The 20,321-nt window shown below is 57.2% G+C and overlaps 1 protein-coding gene across 5 annotated transcripts in view; it reads left to right on the top strand.

Annotated features, from left to right (window-relative positions):
* The window catches only part of Tio (zinc finger domain-containing protein tiptop), a 73,857-nt gene extending 59,573 nt beyond the window's left edge, over positions 1-14,284 (top strand). For 4 of the 5 annotated variants that reach the window (XM_076789445.1, XM_076789448.1, XM_076789453.1 and 1 more), the window contains 2 exons: positions 6,084-6,333; positions 7,688-14,284. In XM_076789445.1, coding sequence (XP_076645560.1) covers positions 6,084-6,333; positions 7,688-11,789 — 4,352 coding nt within the window. In that variant the 3' untranslated portion in view covers positions 11,790-14,284. Of the gene's footprint in view, positions 1-1,604; positions 2,104-6,083; positions 6,334-7,687 lie in introns of those variants that run through there. The other variant, XM_076789457.1, reaches the window with a different exon arrangement.
* Positions 14,285-20,321: the final 6,037 nt, after the last annotated feature.

Below are 20,321 nucleotides of genomic sequence, written 5' to 3'. Positions count from 1 at the left end.
GAGACGAGACGCGACGCGAAGCGACACCGTAAGGAAGAAAGAGACGCGCGGCATCCAAGAGATTCGGCGGTTGCGGACGCAGAACAAGGACGGCGTAGCGTAGAGGGGAAGAAGAGTGACGGATATCGTGATGAAGGCGTCCTCCTGTCGTCTCTGTTCCGCCACCGCGGCAGGCCGTCGCCCCCATGCCCCGTCGCCGTGCCGCTCGAAGGCTCGCCACCTCGGCCCTCCATCCCGCGACACCCTTTCCAGCTTCCGATACTTCTTCTCGTTCCCCGCGTCCGGCTCGAACCGTTTCCCAGGGGAATTGGACGCTGAGAGACGCGAGTTTATCGTCGGGCGGGCTGGATCGCCACCAACCAACGCGCAACGTCGCGAAAACAAGTTTAAGGATTTTCAATTTTTGTCGAGCGGAAGTCACGGCTGCAACGGCAACGGCAGCACCTACGGCAGCCACGCATCGATCATCACTGTCGCCTGTTGCGCGATCGGGTGAACGGACGAAGCAAGGCGTAGCAAAAGCACGGAGAGGCACGACGAGACGACGAGACGATGAGACGAGACGAGACGAGACGGGACGAGACGAGACGGGACGAGACGAGACGAGTAGAGGCGAGGCGACCGAACCAACAAACGAAGGAACGGCCGAACCAACGGTCGGTTTTACCGGACGACGCGTACCCTGTCATCCATCATCCGGTCGTCCTACCTGCATCAACGAACGCACCTACGGCGCGACCGTACGCGCTCGATCATTAATACCATTCGGTCGAGTACTCGTGACGCGAATCGCTCGATCGCTTCTTCTCGTTCACACGCATCGGTGGGCGAATCTGGAAACGAGCGATATACGGACCACGTAATCCTCGGCCAGACTGGCCACCGAAATCGTTGTCCGACCAATACTTTGTTCGGCGGATCCATGCTCGCAGATCTCTCGGTCTATCGTTTCGCGCTCGAGCCCGTCCGTCGTTCGCCCAGTCCAGACGCGTTCGTCGCTTCGTCATCTTTCACTTTCGCGGCCCTCCTTCCTTTTCCATTCGTCTCGGTTCCGCCCCTTCTCGTTTCGTTTCTTCCTTCTGCTTCGCAGTTGTCGTTTTTTCTCGCCGTCGTTCTTTGTCGCGGTCGAAACTTGCAACTCGCGGTCAACAATGTTTCGAGGTCAACGATCGAAACGCGGGAGAGTAGATCGACTCGATCGAAAACGTGATCGTCTCGCGTGGATCGAGCGGTACGACGGTTTTGTTTGAACGATCGCGTTTCGACGATATAACCGCGAGCGAAGCTTTCAAGCAGACATTTCTTCTTCCCCTCCTTGCGAGGTTCTAGTAGATATATTTTTCGCAATTTTGCCACGAACCGGAAAAACAATCGCCCGGTTGAAACGCTGGCTCCGGAAATCCGAGATATACCGCCTCGACGCGGAGCGGCGGTTCGTACCTACAAGCAACGACTCCGGGAATGGTCGCGGCAAGGGAGAAACATTGAAAAGGAGCGACGCGAGAACAAATTCGAGCGCGCGCGCGGGCTCCTCGGCCCGACATTGACGACAACGACAACGACAACGACAACGTTCGCGCGGGAAAGGGTGCTCGGCAAAGGTGCCGGAGGAAAGCAATCAGTCGATACGGATTCCGATTCGGGATTTTCACGGCGGTCTCGCCTATCGCGCGAGATTGAACCAGGCGTGTCCAAGTGCCGCGATTCCAGAATATCCATGGAAAAGCAATGGGAGAGGCTGTTTGCGCCGCGGCGGTTCCGCTTTCGATACCTTGTCGCGTCGCGTCGCGTTCGATCGGTCAGAATCTATTGTTTTTCGGGGCATCGCGACGCGGATCGCATGTTTCCCGGGCAAGGATGACCGCCCTCGATCCAAGACTCGAGAACGTCTCAATTGGAAAGTCACCGGGTGGGAGAAACAACGGTGAAGAATCGACGTACCGACAACCGCGAGGTGGACGACGCGTTTTTTATGCAGAGGTGGAATCGCGAGGCTCGGGCCGGGTCCTGAAGCCCGTAGCCCGTTCGAACGAGAAGGAGAACGAGAACGTTGGAACGTGGCGCGGCTCGAAGAATGGGGGAGCGATTCGACAGGCTGATGGAGTGAGTGTTGACTTAGGATAACAGTCGCCTCATCGGTCAATCAGTCAGGTAGACTATCGTAGGTCGGTGCTCCGTCTTCGGTTCGGTCCTGTCCTGTCGTCTCGTTCGGACGGCTAAGTGACTCACGAATACGACCACCCGACGTTTCGGTTCGGAAGACAAAGCGATTCAAAAAAAACGAACCAGACCAGGCCGCACGAGAACAAGGAGGGAGGAGAGCGGCCCGGAGGACCGAATCGTAAACATTCGCATCGACGCCGTACGCGTCGAATGGCTCGCTCTTTCGAACTGTCGTCGTGGTCGTCGTCGTCGTCGTCATCGTTCCCGTCTTCGTCGTCGTCGTTATCGTTGTCGTCGTGCCCGTCGTTGCCCCGCGGAGATGAGACGCGAATACATTCGGATCCAACGCCGATCCACGATGTGCAGGATCGCAAAAAACGTCCGAGTTCGATTTCGAAACCGAAATCGTTGGTCGAAACGAGGGTACGCGGCGTACGCGGGCGCATCGAACGATCTTTTCGAGGTCGAGCGTCGCGGATTCGAGAGCCGGTTGCTTCGAGAGGAAGAAGCAACGTCGGCGAGAGGGATGCGAGTGGGAGAACGAGCGAAAGGCAGAAAGAAGGACGGGGGAAGGAGAATGGATTCACCCGTCAGTCACACTCTGGCAGACCGCGAGAGAATCACAATGCGGAGCCTCCCTTTGCTCTTGGTCTCTCTTCGTCTTTCGAACGAGCTCGCTCGTACTCTCGCTCGCTCGCACGCTCGGCCGTCCATCCGTCCGTCCATCCGTCTGTCCGTTCGTACGGCTGCCTGCCTGTCCATCCGTTCGTCTCTTCGTCTGCCTCCTGTCACTCTCCTCGCCAGCCTCCCGACGGTTCTCGCATCAGGAATTCATCTCCTCTCCTATCCTGTCCTGCCTTGTCCTCCTCCGTTGCTCCTTTTGTTTCCTCCCTCCCGTCGTCGCTCCTTCCTGCCTTCTGTCTCGCGTTTCGTTCTCGCGCGCGCGTTTGTTTCTCAGTTTTCCCGGTTTTCCGATTTTCCTAGGCAGCACGCGCGGCCGCGCGGTACGTTTTTCGTTATTGCGCGCTGTTTCGTATCCGTTGGAGCGTCGCTCGCGAAAGTGCATACAGCGATTTCTCTCTATATATGTCGCCGAGGCCTGCACGATAAACGTCGCGAAATTATCCCCACTACCGCAGGGTGTACCCCGTGAGAGGCAACGATGCTCGAGAGTAAACATAACACGGTTCGGGTATGAGCGGGTCCCGAACGATATACGACGCTGGCATGTTGTTGACATATATCGAGAATTCACTCGTACACCGTTTGTTCGGACCCGGGGACGAGAGTCGAGAGTCGAGTCGCTTTAATCGTTTGCAATCGCAGCTATTTTAACTCCAAAACAAAACTTCTATATATTTTTATTCGTGTTACACGTACGAAAACGGTGAAATTTACTCGTACAATACCGAAGTGCTTAGCAATTTATTAAATACAAATAATGATACAGCAATTTTTAGCGGCGCATTACAGTCGCCATTCGAGTGCTCAGGCTTAAGGGCCAAGACTCCGTAGATTCGCGATAAGGTAGAGTGACCACGTTACCGACAAAAATAGGCGAAAAATGATTTTACGTGCCTCATCTTTTCGCCCTTATATGAGAATATTTTTCGCTGGGAAAGGGCTCATTCGAAAGAGGAAGGTTCAATCTAGCGCGCGCTGGTCATGAGCTGACGAGATTATGCAGATATTTGGTAATATAAGCGTTAGAAGTAGGTCAAAAATTGACGATGTGCATGCCGTGGAATCCAAGCATTTTTATGCCATTGGATGAGTTTTCTGGATGAAATCGAGAGTAGCGCGTGCTAGAAAATATCTCCAGCTAGAAAGCTAGAAATCTCCAGCTTTTGTCTTGATTCTCTGCGAAATAAAGTCAACAACTTTCCTTCAGTTTCTGGCGTCAGAGTTCATAATATCGGTAATACAAAGCAAAAAATGTGACAAGTTTGGTCACAGACTTACGACACGTCGGATCAAAACCAAGACGGATCTTAAGTCAGTGGCTGAAGGCTATGAACGGAAATTATACAGCAGTTACCGACCTGCTGACTCTGCAAAAGTCACGTGACTACCCTTGGCTTTTAAGTCGCGGGCACGTCGGACAGAGCGGTCGTCAACGCCGAAAGATCAAGGCACAGATAGCGGTCCGTTGTAACGGCGCGAAAAGAAAATGTTGTTATCTCAATTTGCCCTGCAAACAATTAAGCGTACGCGGCTCGCCTTGAATTTTCGCAACGCGCGATGCTTCGTGCGCAACAACGAGTTTAATTGCTGGCAAACGTAACCGATTTAACGCGCCGATGGCGCATAAATTTAGACGGGACGAGACGAGATTCGCCGCTACCGTAAACCTCGAGCGTATTAAAATTTACGAGAGGATAGAGCGCGCCTCGCGGTCGAGTCGCGGAGCTCGAGAACGCTAATCTCCGGTCGAGTCGGGAACGAGCGAAACTCGTTAGGCGCCGACTACGAATCGACCGAGGGGTTCAATCTGGTATCATCATGGTTTCTCGCTGGTCGACCGTGGCCGGAAAACACGATCTCGACGACGCGCGATTTTCAAGAGCCGCGCATCGCAACCGGCTCGTTCCTCTCGTATTCGTTCCGATCCCGGCGCGCTAATTTGCTCGGCCGTCCGTTCCCCTCTCCGCGAAACGTCGCGCATCGTCCGAAGAAGACGAGAGAAAGGGCCAGGAAGGCGCGAAGGACGCGCGCTTAGCAAAACGAAACGGGAGGAGGTGACGCGAGGAGACGGCAGAAGGAACGAAAACCGGCGAGAGACAGGACGAAAAGGGGAAAAGAGATCGAGGATGCTCGGATCGGAACGGGCGGAGCTGTCCTCCGGTGGTCCGCCCTGGTCCCTCGGTTTCTCGCGTATCCCTTCTGAGTCCAGGCTCTCGATTCCGCACCATTCTCGAATCCTTTCTTTTGTCTCGGGGGTTTGTCGTCCTCTTTCTCGTCGACGTCACCGTCTTCGCGATCTTTGCTTGTTTCCACCTCGAACGCCTTCCCGTACCCGATTCAATCGGCTCGACTCGAATCGAATCGAATCGAATCGAGTCGAATCGAGTCGAGTCGAGTCGACCCGAGTCGATTTTGCCCGACTCAGTTCCGTTCGGCGTGCAGCTTCCCTGCCATCGGATCGTTCACGGTCGCGCAGGGCTTCGGAGGGACGCTCCGGTCGGGAGAGACAATGGACAATGGGGACATAAATCTGCGTAATTAGTTGCCGATGCCTCCGTGGATCGATGCGCGATCTCTTTTCCCTCCTTGCTCTGCGACCCATCGGCGAACAAACGATCGTTTGGTTGGCCAGTCGGCAAAGTAGGACGGTGCTCCTCGATCCGCTTGTCCCCACCCTCTCGAAAGGGAGGTGTGCGAGTTTCTTTCCGCCTCTTTCGTTTTCCTTGGCCAAAGATCGGCATTCTCGGCCTTCCGTCTCGCTCGAACAAGATGGCGACGTGGCACGCGGCTCGTGGCTCGCTTTCCGGAACCATCCCTGTCCCGAGACCGTTCGCCATTCTTATGCGCGTTATTCGTAGATGCGACGGATAAGTCGATCTCGACGACGCGACGCGACGCGCCGGTGACGATGACGACGTCGATGTTGAGGCCGCCCCGTTATACATATACGATTTGGACGTGGAAACGGCTCGATTAAAAGTCGAGACGCGAGAAACGGAAACGCGGCGTCCCGCATCCTCGACGGTGTCGACGTTTGGCGTCGTTGGCGTCGTCGCGAAAGGCAGATTAATGAACAGATAACGGCATTGTTTCACTCGGCGTCCGCCGCGCGTCTTGCCGCGCGACGACACCGCATTTGCGAATCCTCCATTTTCACGCACGGAACGTCGCGGTATCCGATCGTATCGGTCTCGGCGCTGGCAAATCGAATAACCAGTAGGATCTTTTGATTTCAGGGGAGGACGGAGTCGAAGGCTCTGGGCCAGGGCTGGCCGCCGACCTCCAAGGAGAGGAGGGCGATTGCGCGGAGGATGACGGGCCGATTAGCCCTAGCGAGAGGGTTTGCGCGGCTGCAGCCAAAGAGAACGAGGACGGCGACGCGACCGACGAGGAAGACGACGAGGATGCAACGCCGCCCACTCCACCGCCATCCGCCACAGCACGATTGAATCCTACGATTTTGAGGGACACCGGACCTCCGGACAGGTAAATGCCGCGTCCGACGGAAATTCGTGGTCGTTGTCGTCGTGTCCGAGGAACGAAACGGGAACTTTGCGAACCGAAACGACGGAACGGGGGGGGGGGGGGGAAGAACACGTAGGTGGGCAGATAGCGAGTCGGGAAGATGGGAAGGCGAGACCGTCCAAAGTAAAAACGTAAATTTCAACGAACACGATCCGCTTCAAACTCATTAGCCGGTGCTTTACTCTCGGGGCTTCGTCGTAAACCGCCTAAATCAACGGGAGCGATGCTGCCGTTCGCTTTGAAGTCGCCGACGTCGGATGAGCTTCGTGTATATACGCACACTGGCATTCTCGTTGTTTGAGCGCAACGAATCGTCACGGATCCGTGCCGCGGAGCGGAGCGGGGACGGGCACGGGGCGGCTCGTGTACGAGCGAGACGCGGCAAACGGTGTTAAATGCCTCCGAAGGGAAACGAGACGGACGCGCACCGATAAAGGGAGAGGGAAACCCGGCGAAAACGCGAGGGCACGGTACAGTAGGGAAGTCGGGTAACAGAGAGAGAGAGAGAGCGAGAGAGAGAGAGAGAGAGAGAGAGAGAGAGAATGACGAAGAGAAGGAGGGAGAGAGAGACAAACGAGGGGATAAACAAGCCGGTGCCAGACTGATATCGGCGACTGCCGTGCGACGTCATACAGCTAATAGAGATAGGCACGTGTTACGCGTCGCGCTGCACCGGCAACTGGCGACCGTAGCAACGGCCGACGACCGGCGACCGGCAATCGACGATCCCACCAAGTTCGTCGGTGACACCGCTTCGCCAACGCTCGGCACCGCTTTGCCGCATCACCGCTTGCCACGGGGGCGGTCGCGATGTGCGTTTCCGTGCGTGTACGCTCGTGTCCATGACTGTGCTGGTGCGTGCGCGTATGCGTGTGCTACGGGCTGCGTCAGTGGCGCCTCCGAACCTCGCGGCGCCCCGCCTGACCCCGAAAACTTCCCCTGCATGCGTGCCGCTGCTCCCCTTTCATCTCGCGGCACGCATTCGGCATTCAGTCAGGAACAGTCAGTTACGAGCGAGCCGTCGACACGCCTGCAACCTACCCGAGAGCTCGGTCGGCCTGCCGCGCGCCGTTTTCGAATCCGCGACCACTCGACGCTGGTTTTGCGGGTCGTCGCGCAAGGGGAATGAGGGCTCGCGTACATCGCGCGTTGACGCGTCTTCGACAGGTATCGATTTTTCGCTTTTCGCGTTTTCGCGCGCGACGCCTACGCGAATCGCCCACGACCGTGACCGTAGTCGCGATCGCGATCGCGCGTGACAAAACCGTTGTCGAGCACGCGATGTAACGAGCTCTTTGTCTGCTTGATGTTTCAGGGAACCGATGAGTCCGCGCTGTCCGTCGAGAGATTCACGGGAATCATCCGGTCCGGCGACTGGTAGCCCACCGCCGCCAGCAACGAGGAGCAGCGCGAGTCCGGTCAGCCCGAGCGGTATCGTGCCCCTTCCGCTCGGCGGACACCCCCTGCTGCCTCCGCATTCCGCGGCCATGATGGCGGCGTACTTGCAACAAACTCACCAGAGGCTGCTGCTCGGCCACTCGCCCCTGTCCCGGGGCTCGGTGTCGCCGCTGGTCTCGTCCTCGTGTTCGCCGCCCGCCGCCACCCCCGGCCTCCTGGTCTCGCCGAGCAGCGTCGGCGAGGTCTCGCCATCGGCCACCCCGCTGCCCGCGGTCCTCGATTTCAGCACGAGAAAAGCCTCCTCGACGGAGGACGACGAGGACGAGCAGATCCTGAATTTGAGCAAACCACCGACCCCCTCCTCGTCGACGGAAACGAACAACGGGCCATTGGATCTGTCGGTGCCGAGCAGGAAACGACCGGGCCCGGAAGACTCGCCGCCTCCGCCGGTTCGCAAGTCGTCGCGATTGGCGTCCGGTTCCGCCGCGGCCGCAGCAGCGGCAGCGGTCGCGGCCGCCACCGCGGCTCATCAAGACCCGGCGCAGGCTGTGGCGGCGGCGGCTGCCGCCGGATTCGGTAGGCCGCCCGTCGTATCGCCGTGGACGTCGCCCGTGGTCGCCTCGCATTTCCCCTATTTCGCCGCGGCGGTAGCGGCCGCCGCCACTAGTCAGCAGCAACTCTCGCCGAAGAGCACCGCCGGCGTCGTGGTGGACCACCATCAGCTCTGGAACGGCAAGCTCAAGCCACCGTCCACCCTGGAGAACAAGTACCAGCCCAGCGAGGCGACCAAAGCGCTCGAGAAGATGAGCGAGCTGAGCAAATTGGGCGGCGAGGATCTCTTCAGATCGACATCCGGCAACGGGGCGGGTGGTGGATCCAGCGGCGTGACGGCCGGTAGCGGCGGCGGCGGCGGTGCAGGAGCCGGTGCCGGTGCCGGGAACGTGTCCGGTTCGACGTCCGGCAGTCGTCACAGCGCGTGGCAGTCCCACTGGTTGAACAAGGGTGCCGATCAGGCCAAGGACGTGCTCAAGTGCGTCTGGTGCAAGCAGAGCTTCCCCACGTTGGCCGCGATGACCACGCACATGAAGGAGGCGAAACACTGCGGCGTGAACATGCCCGTACCGCCCTCCGGATCCGCGCTCCATTCCCAGCAGAGCAACGTGCCGAACATCCCGACACCTCAGCCGCCTCATCAGCCTCAGACCACGTCGAGCGGTAACGCGGGTAGCGGCCCGGGGGCCGGAGGGTCCGCGACGCCGAGCAGCAAGCAGAGCCCGTCGGAACTGAATCTGTTGATCAAGGAGACGATGCCGTTGCCGAGAAAGTTGGTCCGCGGACAAGACGTCTGGCTGGGCAAAGGTGCCGAGCAGACCAGACAGATTCTCAAGTGCATGTGGTGCGGCCAGAGCTTCCGCTCCCTCGCCGAGATGACGTCGCACATGCAACAAACACAGCACTACACCAACATCATCTCCCAGGAGCAGATCATCTCGTGGAAGTCCTCGGACGAGAACAAGAGCGGCGGCGGTGGAAGCGGCGGTAGCGGCAGCGGGTCCGTGGCCGGTGGAGGCGGCGGCGGCGGCGGTGGCGGTGGAACCACAGTCCCTGGCGGTAACGCCGGCTCTACCGGCCCCCACGCCGGAAGTACCGGTGCCCCGGGTTCCGGCGCGACCAGCAGTCACGTCAGCGCGGTGCTGACTTGCAAGGTTTGCGATCAAGCGTTCAGCTCGTTGAAGGAGCTGAGCAATCACATGGTCAAGAATTCCCACTACAAGGAACACATTATGCGCTCGATCACCGAGAGCGGGGGCCGCCGTCGGCAGACAAGGGAGAAGCGCAAGAAGTCGTTGCCGGTGAGGAAACTGTTGGAGCTGGAGCGAGCGCAGAACGAATTCAAGAACGGCGACGCCGCCACGGGTCTCGGCCACGGTCTCGGGAAACACGCGGGCCGCATAACTTGCGAAAAGTGCGGCGACAAGATCGAGACGACCATCTTCGTCGATCATATCCGACAGTGTATCGGCGCGGGAACGGTCAGCGCGAACCAACGGAACTTTCTGAAGAACGCGTTGATGTCGAACCACCTGTCGGCGACGTTACCGCCGACCGAGAGCGGGCGGAAGAGCGCGAACGACGAGAGCTCGCCGCTGTCCTCCTCGAGGCACCATCGGTCTCCTTCGTCGGCCAGCGACGCGACCACTCCCGGCAAGGACACGCCGACACCGACCGCCAACGAGTCCACCGGCAGTTCCTCCTCCCCGTCCGTTCTGAACGCCATCGAGAAGCTGATCGAGAAGAGCTTCGACTCCCGTGCGAGGCACGGGGCGCCGGGTTTGCATCACGCCCAACCGGGAGCACCGATGGGCACGAGCATCCTGAAGCGACTGGGAATCGACGAGAGCGTCGACTACACGAAACCTCTTGTCGACCCGCAAACGATGAACCTCCTGCGATCGTACCAACAGCAGCAACAGCAACAACAACAGCAACAACACTACTCGACGAGCATGGCGGCCCGAAGAGAACGCAGCGGAAGCGAGTCCAGCTCGGTGTCGGAACGCGGAAGCGGCGGAAGAACTGACGCGATGACGCCCGAGAGGCGGCTCGATCTCTCCGCGGTCGGTCATTCGGAAAGGCATTCGTCCCATCATCATCGCGTCACGCCGGACAAGCAGCTGGTTCCACAGAGTTTAACAGCGGGACGCCATCACCCGGCCACGGAAGAATCCGGAGACGAGGAATCGTCCGCGGCCGCGACCACCGCCGCTTCAACTTCCGCTTCCGGGGGATTGGGAGGTGGCGGCTCGACGACATCGTCGGCGACACCGACAGCGACCGCATCCGCGTCCGCGCCGTCTTCCGCCTCGGCGACGGTGGTCGTCAAGAAGGAGCCGAAGGACGAGGACACCGACGAACGGGCCATCGCCGAGGAGGAACAACAGTCGCAGTCGCAAGCGAGCGGTCGAGAGGTGTACGTGAAGAAGGAGATCGTGGACGATTGCAGGGACGAGGATGATCAGAGCTCGTTCAATCATCGTCGGGCCGGTAGCGGCAGCTTGCACGAGAGCGCGGAGGAGGGGCGAGAGGTGTTGTCGCCTCGAATAAATCCGCCGACTCCGAGATCCACCGGTCAGATGGAGCAGCTGGTTCGCAGTCCCTGCAGAAACAGTACCAGCAGTCCGACGAGCAGCGACCGATCGGTTACGCCGCGCGGCACGCCCGATACCAAAGGCTCGAGCAGCCTGGGCGCTCTTTCCTCCATGTTCGACAGCTTGTCGGGCGGCGGGAGCGGCGGAGGCGGCGGAGCAGGCGGCGGCGGCGGAGGAAACGCCGGCGGCGCGGTCGACTCGCACGGCCGCAAGGCGAGCAGCCATCCGTTGGCGGCGTTGCAGAAGCTCTGCGACAAAACCGAGACGAGAGGCGGAAGCGGCAGCGGCGGGAGCGGAGGCGGAGGCAGCAGCGGAGGAAGCGGCGTCAGCGGTAGCGGAAGCAGCGGCAGGTCCGCCGGCGGGCCTGGCTCGACGTCGGGCCTGGGATCGGCCGCGGGCGGCGGAGTTGGAGCCACCGGGCCGGGATCCGGAACCACGCCGGGCGCCATCTTGGCGTTCAGCTGGGCGTGCAACGACGCCGTGGTAACCGCCGACTCTATCATGAAATGCGCCTTCTGCGACACGCCGTTCATCTCGAAGGGCGCGTACAGGCACCACCTCTCGAAGATGCACTTCGTGAAGGACGGCGTGATCCCGGACCCGTTAACGATAGGCCGATCGGCCGCGGCGGCCGCGGCTGCAGCTGCCGCGGCCGCAGCGGCCGCTGTCTCCCAGAACCCCGCGGCGGGCCCTGCGACCGGTCACAGTTCTTCCTCGCCGCCGACGTCCCAACGCAACAAGTCGCCGCCGCTTTCGCAGGCGAACGGTAGCCCGTCACAGTCAGCGGCCTCTCCTCTCGAGGAGAGCCCGCACTCGAAATTTCTCAAGTATACGGAGCTGGCCAAACAGTTGTCCAGCAAGTACGTATAGTCCGAGCCCCGTAAGTAGCGGTGCCACTTGTACATAAGTGTATCTATACTGTAACGACTGTAAAACTAGCGACCACCGGAGTGGTTCGAGACATTTCGACTTTCGAACACCTCGGCCTCGACGATCCATCCTCGCGCGTTCGCGATCTCGCTGTCCGAACGAACCGTCGTGTCGCGTGTCGCCGCGACTCTTGCCGATTCCTGTCCCGCTTTCGTCGTCGCAGTCTCACGGTCGTGGTCGCAGTCGCCTTCGATTTCGGTCGCGTGTCGTTCGCGGTTGCCGTTCGCGCGGGTCTCGTCGCCGTGCGGACAGTCGAGGTGCGCCAACGACGAGGACCGATCCGTTCAACGAGGAGACGAACGTCGAACGTCGAACGTGCGTTAATTAAATTGTGATGCCACCATATCTCGCGGCACTGCTGAGTCAAGGGGCTCGGCGCGCGGCCAAGTTTGTGATTTTATAAATACTTAAGGGCGTTTACGACGTGCAACGAGAACCGATACGATTAGGTGCAGGATAGTACGTACGCCACGGATCGACGTGAAACACGGAACACGGGTGCAACGGGTTGGGATACGATAAGAGCGGAACCAGAGTGGTCAACAACTTCGAAAAGTGTGTGCAAAAGAGGGAGACCGAGTTCGCGAGAAAGGGCAAGAGGGACGGAGAAGGTGACAGAAGGAGAGGGGGGAGAGAGAGGGAGAGAGAACGAGAGCAGAGAAAACCGTGAAACGCGAAAGACGGGGAAACGCGTGGGTGGGTACGAGTATTTTCCATGGCGAACGAGGGGGAGCTTACCCGTGACGGCTGTCGTAAGGACGGATCATCATGTATACCTCTAGAACGTAAGAGCGTAGTTGATTAGCGCAGCATAGGATAGGCTAGGGTCCGCCCTTGTATAGGAATCTCTTTGTTGATACTTATTGCGACGAAACCGGTGAGATCGTTCGAGGTCGATTCTCCTCGAGGAAGAAAGAGAGGGCGAGAGAGAGAGAGAGAGAGCGAGAGTGTGCGTGTCTGAAAAGGAGAGAGCGGACGAGAGCGAAAGAGAGAGAGAGAGAGAGAGAGAGAGAGAGAATCATAGAACCCGAGAGCCTGATAGCCGGATACCGGAGCGGGATAACGAACGCGAAAGATTCGACGGACACTCTGGCGTCGAGAAGCAACGAGATACGGTGCAATAGCGAGGCTCGCGGTTGCTCGGAACGCGCGCGGGCCAGGGCGGGCCGGGGCGAGTCGAGCGCGCGCGACGCGACGTCCTCGAACAATATCGTTTTCCTTCACTCGTAGCGCGCGAGTAGACCATTGTAAATTTTCTTTCTTCGAGATACTATTTATTGCGTCGCGCGAACGGACGCGGCATTTTAAGTGTAAAATACTGTCATTATTATCGCTCGAATGATCGCGATCACACCGTGTGTATACTGATTACAATTACGATCGAATCTATACTACGATGAAGCCAACGCGAACGCAATAGCGTGGAGCAACAAATTTGAAATCGCTGCGCGTACCGAAAATCGATCGCAACCCAGGGAGCGTGTCGGGGTGCGAACAATCAACGGAGCGAATAGTCTTGCATCTGCGTGCGTGTGTACTTGACGACGACGAGCGAAAGCGCGTCGGTCCGTCCGTCCGTCCGTGTGCCTGTGCCTGTGCCTGCTGCATGTTTGCGTACGAGCGTCGAGCTTCGAACGTCGAGTGCTGCGTCGACGAGTGTCAGAAGATCGCGAAAGGGCGAGCGCGAGAAAGAACGAGTACAGATCACAGTGAGCTAGAGTGAGAGTGAGAGAGAGAGAGTGAATGAGAGAGAGAGAGAGAGAGAGAGAGAGAGAGAGAGAGAGAGAGAGAAAGAGAGAGAGAGAGAACGAATGCAGAGACGGAACGGGAACGGCAAGGGACGACAAGACGCGCGAAGCGTGTTTGGTTGTGCGAGAAAGTGCACGAGAAAAGCGCGAGTCGAAAGCACCGGCGCGGCATCCGAGTCGAGCGAGAGAAAACTAGCCGAGGAACGATGATTGCGCGCGTTCGAGGACGAGGGAGCCCGAATCTGGAACGGAACACACTTGTATACGTATTTCTTGTAAACTCTAATTCTTCCATCGCGGACTTTAAAAGTATTTATCGATATAACGATAATATTACTACTATTATTGTAATTCTATACGACTGCTGAGAGTGGGACGAAAAAAAAAAAAAACGAGACACGAGGTCTACGTGGATGCGAAGATCGATACACGCGCACAAAATAAACGCGGAATGTGCACACACTCGCAGAAACTAGAGAAAATGATACGCGAATGGCCAACCGTGCGAAAAATACGCTCGAAAAGTACCTACCTACTTACAAATGCGCAACCACAAAGATATGCATCATGTATACGCGACTCTTGAAACCATTTTACCAGATTTGTCATTATTTAATTATTTCGGTTGTATTTTAAAATGCAATTAAAGCTCAAATAAATATATATGTTATAAAGTATAAGACTGTGCGTTCGTTTACTCTTCCGTCCGAGAAGTAACCACCGATCCACCGTTCCACCATTCCGCCGAACCACTGGTTGGTTCGTCGGATCGTTTCTCGCGAAGAGGTCGAAACGGTTCGGCGAGAAAGGCGATGAACGAGAGAGGGCAAGGAGGAGAACGAGAGGAAGGATGGAGGGGAAGGAGAGGCTTGCGAACTTCGGCTACCCATTGCCCGAGGCTGGTAATGAATTCGTCCAATGGGTCGTAAAGAATGCGATCTTATGGAGCGAGGAGGATAAAATAAAACATCGACGGCGGGAGAGGCTACCGATTCTCGAAAGGTCCTTAAAGTAACCCCTAACCCTCTTCCCTCTTCCCAGCGTCTTTGCCCCATCGGCGTCCCCTCTCCGTCCCCCGTCTGCTCTTTCTCCCTGCACTCTGGTTTTCGATTTTATTCGATTTCGTTCGATACGCGCCGCTAAATTGTTATACTTTCGAACGGTTCGCGGGCTGTTCCAGCGATAGTTTTCGCGTTCGACGCGAACACTGAAACCGTGGAAAGAACCAACTGGAATATCGCGCGCTCGGCAACCGATCATTCCTATAATTCCAATTCCGTTATCGCGCGCGAATCCGCCGACGGATGATGAAGACGTCGCGTCGCGTCGGTGGGCTAAGAACGCGTGGGATAGCCAGTCGGATAAGCCGCTGGCTGTTTCACCGGTGGGTGTTCGCGTTATCCTCCCGCGCGCTGTCCTGTTCTCGTCGTTTTCCTCCCGCAGTCTCTTCACCCGTTTCCTCGGATTTCGCTCAGTCGCGTCGTCCCATCCTTTTCGTCTCTATCTCGCCGTCTCAACTTTTTTCCATTTCTCGTTCATTCTCGGTTCTCGGTTCTCGGTTCTCGGTTCTCGGTTCTCGGGCCGTCTCGTTCCAATTTAGTTGGTTGAGATACGCGCGATCTGTACATCTACTTTACGGCGGTCGCGCGCGCATACTAACGGACCACGGCACACGGCAAAAAGAAGGCCTCGCTCTCGAGGGTAGGAGTAAGGCGCGCTTGATCAGGTAAGCTACTATCCGAGTAAGACGCGACTACCTCGTTACATTTGTTTCTCGCTTTACACGAGTCCCTTGTACCGTGAACAGCGGGCTTAAGTTCGCGTTGAACGAATAAAAATTTCGAGCAGCCGCGCCGCCACGAAAAATCTTCCTGCACGTTTGCGTTATCTTATCCCTCTTGTCATAGCAACAGCAGCCGTCGAGCGGGCGGAGGATGCAAGGAGATTCCGCGTGGTACGCGCAAGGTAAAAAAAGAACAGACTGGTAATCGATTCGTCTTTTATTTTTCTAAATATTTTACACGATCGGACAAGTCGAGCTTTTTCCGGGGTTCTGAAGTTCGGTGCGACAGGTAACACGCACACGGACAGTGGCGAAGACGCGGGCGCGGGTGCGGGTGCGGATACCGGCGCGAGACTGAACGTGCGACCGCGGAAAGTAGGGAAGAGGTGGAACGAGAATCTGCCCGAGCAGGCACACTCGGGAACAGATTTACAGGGCTGCCGCTGTTTTACGAGGCCACAAAGTGCCGCTCGTTCGCTCGTTCCGGCGCTCAGCCGCTCAGCCTGCTCCACGGATCCGCACCTACGCGACTCTCCGCGGCAACCATCGCCGAGGCCAGGTATCGTTCGAGAGGAGCGCGTTCAAACGTTCCTACGCGGACAAATATTCGGCCGGAACTCGGGAATCTTCCGAGCTCCGGGATAATTCGTTTCGACGGAGTTCGCGACGTCTCGCGTCTCGCGTCTCGCGACACAGAGCCAGCTTTGTGTCTACGTTATCGAACGGAGAAGACTGGATTCTCTGTCGGGCCCGCAGGTGCCGAGGCCCTGTTTTATCGCGCCGACGAACAACGTCGCGCCGGAAATGCTCGCAGATAGTTGACGCGAAACGATCTCGGGAGCGATCTCTCCTCGTAGGACGCGGAATACCAAAATTGCATCCGCATAACCGCCACGAAGAAGAAGAGGAACGTCGGCGTTGTCGAAGAACGTAGTCGAAAAACAGGATGAATCCGAATCGGAACGGAAAGCGGGATTGGACCATCTCTCCAAGCGGGAAAGACGGCAACGAGAAAACGGAAGAGATAGAAGGGGTGAGCAAAGGAGAGTGAGAGAGGGGTAGGGGAGGGGGCAGAAGGAAAAAAGAAAGGATTAGAGTACTATTTTGCAGTTTCTTATAAATATTCATTTCTTCTTCTCGATGAATCGGGGGACTGGAGGTTCTCGCTCCAGGCGGTAAGTCGCGTTAAGAGCGCTAACGAGCGACCCCTCCGGTAACTGGAAGGGCGAGAGTTTCCCCTTGGTTTCCTAGTTCCCCGCCGCTCCACGGAACAGCCGGGTGGACTTCTCTTTCTCCCTTTCCGTCGTCGTTTCTTCGCTCGGAGCAATTCCACGAGGCAACCGCGCGCCGCGCTGAGTTGTGCGAATTTGTTTAATTAGAAGTTAGGCCAGCGATACATTAGCAATGTAAATACCCCTCTCGCCTTCTTCTCCTTTCGCCGAGCTCCTCCTGCTCGTTCGCTGCTCGACTCCACCTCGGACCGACCGTTGTTCTCGAAGCTGTCCGATCCTCCCGTATCGTCAACCGTATGGAGAAAGATGCTCCTTTCTAACACGAAACCACCGGGTAAGGTCCGCGTGCTCGTCGATCTCGCTCGAGGTTGTCACCCGATGAAAGTTTAGGTGCTTCGCCTATCCATTCGTCGCTGCTGGGCACAGCGAGGGCTAGGTGACGCGACGAGACGAAACGAAACGAAACGCTTCGTTTTCCAGCCAGCGAGGGTTAAAGATCATTAATATTTTGGGAGGCTCGTGAAGAGCGGCGGATTGGCGAGCACCCAAACGGTTTCGCGTCGCCTCGAACGATCGGGTCACGCCGGATTAGAGGACGAGCAGACATCGTTCGTGCGTCGACTGATAATGCGGCCAGTGGTTTCGCGGTCGATCGAAGAAACGCGAGAACTCGGGAAACTCGGGGAACGCGAAAGAAAGACGATACGATGGGGGGTACGTGATACGGGGACACGAGGCACGGCGCAGGGTAGATCGACGCGACGGCGACGCAAAGCACGCCGAGCACGAAACGAGGCGAACGATCGTCGACGTAGCCGTCGAAGGGCCGCCCTTCATTGGTTTTCCCCGAGATTAACACCCATAACTCATTCGGGACACGGAGCCGTGCGTCACTCCTAGCTGCGCTATAATTGCCGACATAAATCAATCGGCCGATGAGATCATAAACCCGGGGCGATACACTGCGCCAACAGATCCATATAACGGCAAGTGCGCGGCTGCATGTTAAATGTCAATTGACGTCGACCCGACGTATCGGATTACCACGAACACGGCCGCGAGATGGCGCGACACGCGTCGATATGGATTCGAAAGCTAATATCTTCGCTTCGTTTCGTTCCGTTTCGTTTTATTTCGTTTCGTTTCGTTTCATTTCGTTTCGCCGCCGCGAAATCGCCTACGGTCGACTGCCGTTTTTCTACGCATCGTCCCTTTCTCGGCTGAAAAATTCTTTGCGTTTCGCGATGCGCGAGCCCTTCGAATCTCCAGTCTACCGAAAGCTGCTCCGATTGCGTTTTCTTTTCATTCTCTCTCTCTCTCTCTCTCCCTCTCTCTCTCACTCGCTACGGACGACGACGGCGACGACAACGACGACGACCCTGAACCCTGCTTAGTCCGAGGTAAAGGTATACTTCGAGATACGGCAGCTCTCGGCAGGGCGGTTCGCGAGCCTAAATATTGAGACGGTGTTTATTTAGCAGGGAGATATATGATATGATGCGGACAATATAATGCATTGTATTCAAATACGGGAGCCCGCGAGTCGTGACCGGGAGCATCGTAGTGCTTGGTCGTCGCGGTCGCTGGCACAGGCACAGCCACCGAGCACGGGCGCGGGTACGGGTACGGGTACGGGTACGGGTACAGGTACGGGTACGGGCACAGGCTCAGGCTCAGCCACCGAGCACAGCCAGCAGGCACAAGTACAGGCGCGGGCAGAGGCAGAGGTACAGGCAGAGGTACAGGCATAGGCACAGACACAAGCACAGACATGGGTAGCAGCATCGGCATCGGCATCGGAACTGCCGACACAGACACCACCGGTCGCAATCACCCGCCCCGCCAACTCTACCCGACTCTGCCAGTCGTCCGCTACTCCACCGATATAAATAATATGCCGCGGCCGAAGTCTCAGGATTAGACGATGCTCGCGAATGCTCGCGTACTCCGGGAGACGTTGGGTCGAGGCCGATACTTCGCAGAACCCAGCCGACCCCCGATTTCTACGATCGCCTCGTTTACGCGGCCGCTTAAAGTCGGTCGAGCTATGGGGCAGTCGTTGTTCCGAACGATCTATATAGGGTGTACCGTGTAATCGACGCCACGAAGTTTCAACGCTTTCGCCAACTATCCGAACGATCGCGTTGCGTTACGTTACGTCATATTACCAGTTTTTTGCTTTTCCGCCGCACTCCGGTCCCCAATAATCTCGCAGAGACGCCCGAACGTCACTGGAGAACCTTCCAGAGATAGGGAGAGAGAGAGAGAGAGTTGAAAAGTTGTGGGAGAGGGTAGACGAAAAGGAACGAAACAGAGACGAAAATATTTCGGCGGAAGGTTTTGTAAAATTCAAACGAGGTCCTGACATTCTCCGGCGATAGTTGCGCGAGACACCTTGTATAAACGGACGGTCTTGTAGGCAGGTATGTAGCCGCATGACAGGGAGTCCGCCCCCGGCGTACGTTACCAGTTATCTACGGTCCATATCAAATGCGCCCGTGTCCTTCCATCGCGCTCCGTTTACGCTCGGGCTCCAACTTTGTTCCGACCGGACTGTTCTTCTTCTTCTTCTTCTTTTCTTTTCGTTTTCTTCTTCCCTTTAATCCGCTATCGCTTCTGCTGTTAGTACCATCCTTCTCTCGTTCCAGGATACTTTGGCTAGTCGTTGGCGCGGCCGGCTTTCGCTGGCTATAGCCGTCTAATTCGATTCGGAGGGGACAAAATTTCGTGTCAAAACGCTCGCTCGTTTCGCGACTCGCCCGCAACAATCTCGAAACATCGGATTCGGCCGTGACGCTATCGAACCGTCTCGAATTCGTTCGAGCTTGGCTCGGAAAAGCGGAGAAAAGAGAAAGGATACGCAACGGTAGCAGAGCATCGATGGAGACAGCAAAAGCGGCGGCAGTAGCGGCAGTAGCAGTAGCAGTACCAACAGCAGCAGCAGCAGCAACGGTAACGGCGGCAGATTCGAGCTCGTAGCCGAAGAAAGAGGAGGAAGTGGAATAAAGCGAAAACACGAAGGAAGGAGAGAATTCGGGGCAAAGTTTCGTCATTGCGAAATGACACGAGTGGTCTTTATAGCGGGAACGCCGGTAGAGAAAGACCGTCTCTTTCGGCGGGTGTCTTTCTCCTTCGTTCCGCGTGTATTGACAAAAGTGTCGGTCGGCTTCTCCGCCTCCCGTAGTTTCGTCGCGCCATTCTCCGATATTACCGCTCCGTCGAGGGTTCTGGCACGGGGTAGGATGAGGGTGATTGCGACGAAATCATTGCGAGGAATAGAAGAGGTGCCGCAGTTGGGAACTCATAAGACGTAAAACCATCTTACCGTCGCGGCGCGATGCGATGCGATGCGATGCGATGCGACGCGATGCAGGAGGCGACAGCGGGAACAGCAGTGCCGATGGAAACGACAAACGCAAAGACAAAGGTAAACGCAACGACAATGGCCGACCACGCAGCCGAGAGTCCGGAGTGAACGAGACGAAGCGACTGGAGCACCAACGGCAGATTCGGACGTCCGAAACTTCGGAAAGGAACGATTACGGTTTCGAATCTATAGATCGACGTCGATTCGAATATTTTGCCGGCACGAAACGATCTTGCGCGAAAATCAAGTCGTTTGCGATCGAACGAGACTCCGAGCTTCTCGTCTCGTCTCGTCTCGACGCGTCGAATCGACGCTCGGTTTCTCGGCCCTCGACCGACCGAG

The sequence above is a fragment of the Halictus rubicundus genome, chromosome 1 (assembly GCF_050948215.1).
Source record: "Halictus rubicundus isolate RS-2024b chromosome 1, iyHalRubi1_principal, whole genome shotgun sequence".
NCBI lineage: Eukaryota > Metazoa > Arthropoda > Insecta > Hymenoptera > Halictidae > Halictus > Halictus rubicundus.
Note: the sequence above shows the minus strand (reverse complement) of the source record. Positions and strands in the feature narration are given on the sequence as shown.